We start from the raw sequence: 8,979 nt of genomic DNA, 5'->3' as shown, positions 1-8,979 counted from the left end.
TATCCCTATAACAATAGCCCGACAGGTGTTTTCGTCCAAGGCAAAATGGCAAAACGTATACTATATATATACTGAACCGAAAAGGAAACGTCACCCCAAGTAACATTGCATGAAAGGTTGTCATTTAAATATCTGTGTAATTTTTGTCAAAGTTTTTAAAAATTTAACATGACCTTGTCCGGAAAAATGAAATTTGATGATAAAAAAAACAAAGCAGATGACAATAAAACCGATCGCCCAAACGCATCACGACAACGGCCATGGTAACTCGATGCACGTGAGTTCCGTGCAAATTTAAATGCACATGCGTCCCCCAATTTCTTGCCCTATAAAAATCCACCCATATCGGATAACATTCATTCGTTATTGAATTGCTACCACATGCCAAGATTGACAAGAAATCAGCGACACCAAGCCTTTGGACGATTGCAAGCTGGACAAACCGCCCGGCAAGTTGCCAATGCATTTCAAGTCCACGTAAGGACCATATACAGACTCCAGCAACGGTACCAGACCACCAACACTACAGATGACCGACCACGTAGTGGAAGACCAAGGGTCACCACCCGACGTCAGGATCGTCAGATTGTGCGACAGCATCTTCAAGATCGCTTTGTTATTGCTGCGGAAACTGCTCGAGAGACCATGGGGACACACCAGCGACACATTAGTGCGGACACCGTGCGTCGACGATTGACGAGCAGACACCTCCACTGTCACAGGCCATACCGAGGACCCATTCTGACACCGGGCACAGTGGGCTACGCAGCACCAGCATTGGCGCCACCAGCAGTGGAGAAGGGTCCTCTTCTCAGACGAGAGACGTTACTGTATCTCAAAAGCAGATGACAGAGAGAGAGAGAGAGATTCTGGCGACGCCTTGGGGAACGTTATTCGGATGCGTGTGTTGTTGAGAGAGACTCGTGGGGTGGTCCGAGCATCATGGTTTAGGGTGGAATTGGTCTTGCACAGAGGGTCGACCCTGTGGTCTTCAAGAACATCGGTCCAGGGAGAGGAAATGGTGTCACAGCAGCTCGGTACACTGATCAAGTCTTGAGACCACACGCCATACCTCATTTGGCACGTAGCCGCAACCACGAGTTTCAGCATGATAACGCCCGTGCCCACACTGCGAGAGCAACAAGAGACTTCCTCCAGCGGAATGGCATCTATCTCTATCTCAGGTATATTACTCTCATATCAGGTATTTCCATTTAAGTATAATTGTTTTAACTGTCTTGATCATCAAAGGGCTGAAGGCTAGTTCTCTGTCTTGATTAGTGATTTTAAATATCTATGTCAGCAGCCACCTTAACACCTCTGACCATTTGTCACTATCACTGCACTGCTCTGCACCACAGTACAAGTTACTAGGTTAGTTAATATTATTAATATTACTTTCTAAACTTACTGATAGCACTAAGTAACTTATAGTATCTAATATCTGTGATATTGTAAATGGTTAGTGATTCATGAGCATGAATGTTATGAATGGGTTCATAAAACACTGTTAGATTTCAGTGTTATGGCCTGGCTGTGCACTATTTCAATCTAAATGCATATTGTGTGTTTTATATGTATGATTATTATCTGATATGTAATAATCGGGAATATTGCAAATATGGACATAATGCTATTAAGGGAATATATATGTTGCCTGTGTTGTCTGTTCATGAGAAAAAATGTTCAATTTAAGGATTGACTGTGTATTTTTTTCGGTTCATCGAGGTATGAATCGAAAAACCGATGTGCAAACTGTATGAATCCGCGTAGCGGATTCTTACAAAAAGTTTGCACATCGGTATTCGAATCATATCATATCATATCAGGAACTTTAAACGTGTGTCAGGAATGTACTGTATAAATGCGACAACAATTACCACATCTGTTGTGTGCATGTATCGTGGTCGGATGTAGTTGTACGACGCGGAAGCAGGTGTGGTCATTTTGCACCAGAGGACCGAAATAGACCCCTTGATTGCAAAGACATCTTGCCTTAGAATATAAATAAAACGCAAATACAAACTGGGCGCAGTCTAGCATATGTGCTGTGTTGTAATCTCACGTGACTATCAGTTGGAACAAAACAAGATATAGTGTTACACTGAGTGTCAGAAGACAGTTTTCTTCGTGAGTATAACATGTTTCTGTTTTCTTACCATTATTTGACAGCGTTGAGATTAACGCTGATTTCAGCAAATGATTTATGATGGATTGGCGTTACACTTTATAGGAATTTAACCTAGCCCTTCTGGCCACGAGTGAACGGTTTGACCACTTGGTTTTCCCTCGCCCTAGTATGCGAGTACTCCTTCAGCGGCCCCATTAAACACAATCTCGCCACATTTCCTGGAGCTACAAAAACACAGACCATTTGGGTAAAAAGTAAGGATAAGATATTTGGATGAACAACTTCTTTATTACAATTAGGTTTCGGTGTAGGTTCTAAAACCAAATATCCTATTCTTACTCAGTACTCCATCTTCTAAATGCCTCTAAAAGAAGTTGTTTGGGTTAAAGAGTGGCCATTGTGGTTGGCGAAAAGTTGGGGTGTACGGAAGGATAGTTACGGTTTTACCCTCCAACATGATGTCGTTCCACTGTAATTTGTTGTTTGTTTGGGGGGCACGGGTGGCCCAGTCGTCTAAGGCGCCGCGATTCGCTGTGCAGAGTTGCGTTCCTAGGGCATGCCAGAAACCTATGATTGTGGGTTCGGATCCCGATTCGCCCCGATTATGTTGCTAGGTTTGTCAGCACCATACCCGTGCTCGTGGGTTTCACCTAAGTGGTAAACGTCTGAGACCTGCATCACTTCGGGCTTTCCTCCCATATTAAGCTGACACGCCGCGATATAACTGGAATACTGTTAAAAGCGGCGTTAAACCCAACTCACTCACTCACTCACTCACTGTTGTTTGTTTGTTGATTAGTATCATTGAGTCATTTTTTTCCTTTTGCGTTGGACTTCCTATTTTCATCATCTTTGTAAATTATCCCAACAGGCTTTGTCATCAATAATTGGTGTTTTTGTATTTGAGTGTGTTGCACGTTCTTTCTTGATAAATAAAATCAGATTATTTCGGAAATAGTATCTACATTACACGAACTCCGTGTTGAAGGAAGAATATTCTTGGAACGGACTGTCACGTGATCTTCTAAAAAAACTCGGATTTTATCTCTGGTCGTGTGCACAGATATCTAGTTCGTGTTTCAGAGACGACCATCCTATGAAGTCCCTGACCTTTTCATGGTTGTATATCAGTAACCGCAATATGTGCCAAGTACATACAAACTCGAAACAAAACAGGTTACAATGGCTCTCTGCCTGACAATCATATTCAGTTGTAAGTGTTTCGCCTTCTTTGCTAATTAAGAAGTAGTGCTCACTCCTTAAATTTCAATTTCATTAAACCAACAATATTTCTTGGATTTCTTTCAGAAATCGCCGCCATGATGTGGGGGTTTGCCAGCGTGACCTGCTTCGCCGTATTGATCACTTCTGTGGTAACAACACCAAAGAAAGGCACAGCTTTCACCACGAAGCACCCGACCTGCAACGACACCCAGACACTGTCAGACATCAGCTGGTGGTACGTGTGTTTGCGTCACGTAACGTTTGTATATATACATCATCATGTACATCTTACCGGGTACTGGCCAAAACGACGAACATGTAGGTGAAGATACGGGTTAGAATGAGCCTTCAAAACCCCATGCTTGCCGTAAGAGGCCACAACACTAACGTGATCGGGTGGTCAGGCTCGCTGTCTTGGTTCGAAGCGTATATATGACATCAATCATTGGCTTGACTGGTCCAGACTCGATAATTTGCAGACCGACGTTACATAGTTGAAATTTTACTGAGTGCAGTGTTAAACAACTAACAAACAAATCATTCATAATCAATAACGATTGGTATTAAATCACGCTTTTTAGCTCTTAAATACGTATTTATGAATTTAATACGATACAATAAAATTTTCCAATGCGGATACAATGTAAGCATTATCCAAAGTGTCCTTCTAGGAAAAATGACACGACTCCTTGCAACGTTTAATTCTTAATTACAGACTTATGTGTGTGTTCTGTCGCGGCAAACATGATGCCAAAGGGCGTCAGATAGTAGATTGATGTTACTGAATTTGACTTTCCCATTTAACCTATTTATTCGGATTTTCTGTCAAAAATGTATGAGGCCGGCCATTTGATATACGCTGCTCAAAAAAAGATAAGATTGCTTTCTGGAAAATAGTGTATTGTGGGTTTTGAGGGAAGATTGTACATATTTGAAGCTGTGCCCCAAACTATTCTGTCTCAAACAAAGTTATTAAACGGTCAGGCCGTTTACCAAACCGTATGTAGGACTAGACTAGCAACCTATACTGTTTCCGAACATTTGTTACCTGACCTATCAATCGTGACCTCTCTACACCAGGTATAGCTGGGGAACGAGTGACAACAAGCTCCATGAGATGGGGTGCCCTGCCAGAGGGGAGTTTGTACCCATGTTCTGGGGAGGAGGTCATGTCGCCAATGTTAACCTACCCAGCTCCGCACGCCATGTCCTCGGTTTCAACGAACCCAACGCGAGGCACCAAGCCCACATGACGCCCAAAGCAGCCGCCTCCCACTGGCATCAATTGGAGTCTGTTGCCATGGGCAAATCCCTTATCAGCCCCGCTCCAGCCCGATGTAAAGTCCATGGCAACAACTCCAACTGTGTCATGGATCCATTTGATTGGCTGGACGAGTTTTTCAAAGAATGCGCAGGCTGTAAAGTCGACTACGTTGCCGTTCACAGCTACACCTGCGGCGCCGACAATGACATGCGGTTCCTGGAGACAGTCCACAACCGTTACAAGAAACAGGTCTGGTTGACGGAGTTTGCTTGTCCCTACACAACTTCTCTCACCCATGTTGAGAATTACATGAAAAGGCTTATACCAAGATTAGAAAGTGCTCCGTTTGTGGCTCGCTATGCCTGGTTTGGGAACCGTATTGTCAAAGACGGCTCGTTCATCCACAAAGTCAACGCGTTGCATGAAGACAGCTCTGCTAAGCTGACGGCGCTGGGAAGGCTGTATAATACTCTTCACTAAATCATCTGAGTCCAAATGGTTGTAATGTAATTTAAGATATTTGATCTGAAATGATTAACCTTTTCCAATAAATCATTACAATGATGACTGGTTGGCTATTATGTCAGGACGTTTCTCGACTTGTTCAAACGGGGAAGGGGCGGTCGGGTAGCCTAGTGGTTAAAGCTTTCGCTCGTCACGCCGAAGACCCGGGTTCAATTCCCACTTGGGTACAATGTGTGAAGCCCATTTCTGGTGTCCCCCGCCTTGATATTGCTGAAATATTGCTAAAAGCGGCGTGAAACTATACTCACTCACTCAAACGAGGACTCGTTTACAATCAGAAGTCTGGGTTACTCGTAAGCATAATTTTTCTGATCCACATACACACATACTTGTCTGAAACATATACATATTCCTACCCGATTCGTCCAAAAGAAATGATAAGGGCAGGATAGTTAAATGTCACGGCCCAAACATTTCTTCTGGTTGTAGGCTCGGCATAAATGATGAAAATCGGGGACTTCAGTCCACAAACAGAAACATCGGCCCATTTCAAGTTAACATAAAACGTCAGAGAATATTAGTCAAATACCGCGTCCGTTGAGCGTAAAAGTCAACATAGTGGTGGTAATTATATGAATGGACCCCTTAAAATTATTTGTGATGATACCAGCTCGATGACACCAGTGAAGTCAGCACAAGGGATCTAGTTTTGTATCCCTCTCTTGAAGTCCACCCTTTGATATGAGTTAAGTGTTTCCAAGGACGGAGGACAAATAGTATGAGCCATATTGAAATTATTGTCCGACTGCTCATTTCTCAATGTGCCGTTATGATTTGTGTTTTTTTGCTTGTGTAATGCCGAACTCAATATTCAAGCTGTATGTCATCGTCTGTATGTATGTCGATCTACATAATTGGTTTACAATGACATTAATCAACAACTTCCGTAGGCATCAACACGTGATACCGTTAGCTGCCTCGTATGACACGCGTTGGTTGCTTAAGACCACTTCTAACCCTGGTCTTCTGAGGGTGTGTCATTATGACATATCCCATGCAGTGGTCATTTATGAAGAACATTTAAGTTTTCCCCTCCACATGGCCTGTCATGCATGTATGAATGTGTGGTGAAAGGAACATGATTTGGTCATGTTTGTTGTGCGGCAACTCCCGTTGTTTCTCCTGAACTGTCACATTTAGTAAAATATTGCAGAAAACATCAGGTGAACTGATGCTGAAACAATTTACCAACTTTGTATCGATACTTAATGCAATCAATCAAGTGAATTAACATTTGTATTTATAGGCCTATAATTATTGTAATAATTACATAAAAAGTAAAACAATAACAGATTGTACACAATTTAATTAAATCCTTAATGAAGAGAATTATACAATCTCCCAAGGGGTGTTAGCTTGGAAGAGTCAGCTTCCAGAAGACTGTTCTCCTTGTGGATGAAGTTATCACCGTGCGTTATCCGAGCCTGGAACCACGCATAGCGGGCCACAAACGGAGCAGCCTCAAGTCGAGGGATGATTGCTTTCATGTAGTTTTCAATATGGGATAGGGAGGAGGAATAGGGACATGCAAACTCTGTGAGCCAGACCTTCTTGTGGTACCGATGGAACACGGTTTCCAGGAACCTCATGTCGTTGTCAGCGCTGCAAGTGTAGCTGTGGACCCCCACGAAGTCGACCTGACAGCTGCTGCAAGCTTTGAAGAAGTCATCTAGCCATTTGTAGGTTTCCTCTGTACATAGTCCTCCAACACTGCCACATCGAGCAGGAGCCGGGCTGACCAAGGACATACCGTGGGCCCCTGATTGGAGCTCCCGCCAGTGCGAGGCAGCAGCTTGAGGGGTCATGTGGGACTGGTCTCTGTGGTTGGGTTCGTTGAAGCCAAGAACGTGGTGGGAGGAGCTTGGGAAGTTCATCTTCTGACCCCAGTAGCCCCAGACCATGGGCACGAACTCCCCCCGGGGCTGACCCTGACAGCCAAGCTCATGATGCTTGTTGTGATCCATGCCCCAGTCATACCTGTAGCAGGAAGATGATCAGTTTACACTTGATGTTTAGTAGATCGTTTACAGGTGATGGTCAGTAGATAGTAGATAGAGACTTAGTGTTTCTCTGGCGTTGACGTTTTATATTTTCACGAGATGGCAGTAGATATATTATACGCTCATTAGTATAGACCTCAGTAGCTCCGATCAGTCGGGACACAATTACAAGAGGCGACTAAATTGGACCATTGGATCAGGTTCTTCTAATGGGTTGATTGCGTGGCATTGTACCCGACGGGTAGGACGTTGTCAATGACTGGTTCAGCTTTACTATTAAACTGGCTGCCGCAATATAGCTGAAATTGCGACCAATGCGGCCTTAATCTATACACACTCACTTATGGTATATTTGACCAAGATGGCCACCAGATGGTCCTGACCTACCACCAGCTGACGTCACGGAGGGCCTGTGTATCGTTGCAGTGGTACGCCTTCATGTACAAACACACCCCTTTCTTCGGAGTACCCGCCACCAGCAGGGACGTCCCCAACAGCCACACACAAAGAAGCAACAACATCTCTTCTTCGTTCTGCTATCTAAAACAACAAGGCATACTTAACTTTTATGACTGTCTACCCACCATCATAGTATTTTCAGGTCTTTTCCTACCTGTCACGTCCCCAAGTGAAAGCAGGAAAGCCCAGATTTGTTTATGTTACACAGGTTGTCGCAGGCTCCTAATCCATTATACGAGTCTTCTGAACGTATAACCCCACCCCTGAATGTTCCCCCTCCCACACCACTCTCAGGCCTGGCTCGCGGGCCGCCCGGTGGCCTAAGGCTCTGCTTTTCGCTATGCAAAGTTGCGTCCATGAGACATGCCAGGATCCGCAGATTCGAATGACTGATTCACCCGCAATATAATCAATGGTTTAACGGCACCATACCCGAGTTCATAGGTTTCTCCATCGTGATAGACGTATGTGACCAGCTGTGTTTCGGGTTTTATATAAAACTGACACGCCGTGATATAACTGAATTACAAGTAAAACGGTCTTTAACCCATTTACCCCACTGGCCCGCACGTCCCTCTGAGAAATTAACAGTCTATATATGATCCGTAGTAAATCGACCGCCTCAGTGGTCTAGCGTCCGCCCGGAGAGCGGAAGGTTAACGGTTTCATCCCCGTCCGCGTCATACCATAAGACGTTAAAAGATGGTAGTTGTTGTTACCCTGTTTGGCGCTGGCCCTCAGTATTTAGGGGCTAAAACAAGGACTGGTCGGCTCGGGTCAGTATACTGTGTCTGAGTGGGGTATACGTCGCTATAGAAGAGCAATAATCTTGAACGCGACCTTAAACCCTATTTCACCTCACCGTAGTGATCGCTGCTTGATGTCCTTTTGTTACGGGCTGCCTCCCTGGTCTAGTGGAGAGAGCGTCTGATCACACACGCGCGCGCACACGCACACGCACATGCACATACCTCATCTCACCTAACCTTTTCTTACGATGAAGGCAACAGTGTCAAGGACAAGCTGCCAGTCTTGAGGTACCTTTACACATATATGTCTTTTGAGAACAGCTATTTGATCGTATAAATACTCTTTCGATATGGTCCAAAAACAAACGTAGGGTATAGATTATAATCATAATCATTTCTGAGCAGCTGAATGTTTATTAACAAGATCGAGCAAATATTACACAGAGTAAATATAGCGCCTACCTTGTTTGAGTTACAGGACTGATAGGACTAGGAACCCATCTGTTCTGTTTACAGGGCTGGCGTAGAGGCAGATAAGCAGCATACAGACACAATCAAGCCTGATCTTATATCAGTTATCACTGAAACGCGTGTCTTAGAATGTACTGCCTTACATGCACTGTTGTC

General features: G+C 44.1%; 2 protein-coding genes across 5 annotated transcripts; one reads left to right on the top strand and one right to left on the bottom strand.

The window, feature by feature from the left end:
- Nucleotides 1-1,094: 1,094 nt before the first annotated feature.
- On the top strand, nucleotides 1,095-5,183 carry LOC124148064 (alkali-sensitive linkage protein 1-like). Of its 3 annotated transcripts, none has more exons than XM_046518993.2 (3): nucleotides 1,095-1,184; nucleotides 3,440-3,590; nucleotides 4,436-5,183. In XM_046518993.2, exons 1-3 carry the CDS (start codon nucleotides 1,109-1,111, stop codon nucleotides 5,097-5,099), a joined length of 891 nt encoding a protein of 296 aa, XP_046374949.2. In that variant the 5' UTR covers nucleotides 1,095-1,108; the 3' UTR covers nucleotides 5,100-5,183. The 3 variants fall into 3 exon arrangements, with proteins under 3 accessions (XP_046374949.2, XP_046374951.2, XP_046374950.2); XM_046518995.2 differs by lacking the exon at nucleotides 1,095-1,184 and adding an exon at nucleotides 2,037-2,130; XM_046518994.2 differs by lacking the exon at nucleotides 1,095-1,184 and adding an exon at nucleotides 3,296-3,344.
- A 1,252-nt stretch (nucleotides 5,184-6,435) lies between these two features.
- On the bottom strand, nucleotides 6,436-8,946 carry LOC124148066 (alkali-sensitive linkage protein 1-like). Of its 2 annotated transcripts, none has more exons than XM_046519001.2 (3): nucleotides 8,815-8,946; nucleotides 7,532-7,684; nucleotides 6,436-7,121 (listed from the first exon to the last, which is right to left on the bottom strand). In XM_046519001.2, exons 2-3 carry the CDS (start codon nucleotides 7,663-7,665, stop codon nucleotides 6,461-6,463), a joined length of 795 nt encoding a protein of 264 aa, XP_046374957.2. In that variant the 5' UTR covers nucleotides 7,666-7,684; nucleotides 8,815-8,946; the 3' UTR covers nucleotides 6,436-6,460. The 2 variants fall into 2 exon arrangements, with proteins under 2 accessions (XP_046374957.2, XP_046374958.2); XM_046519002.2 differs by lacking the exon at nucleotides 8,815-8,946 and adding an exon at nucleotides 8,466-8,559.
- Nucleotides 8,947-8,979: the final 33 nt, after the last annotated feature.

This window comes from Haliotis rufescens, unplaced genomic scaffold (assembly GCF_023055435.1).
Source record: "Haliotis rufescens isolate VD_foot unplaced genomic scaffold, xgHalRufe1.0.p SCAF_10, whole genome shotgun sequence".
Classification (NCBI taxonomy): Eukaryota; Metazoa; Mollusca; class Gastropoda; order Lepetellida; family Haliotidae; genus Haliotis; species Haliotis rufescens.
The sequence above is the reverse complement of the archived record's forward strand: the minus strand, read 5'-3'. Positions and strand labels throughout refer to the sequence as shown.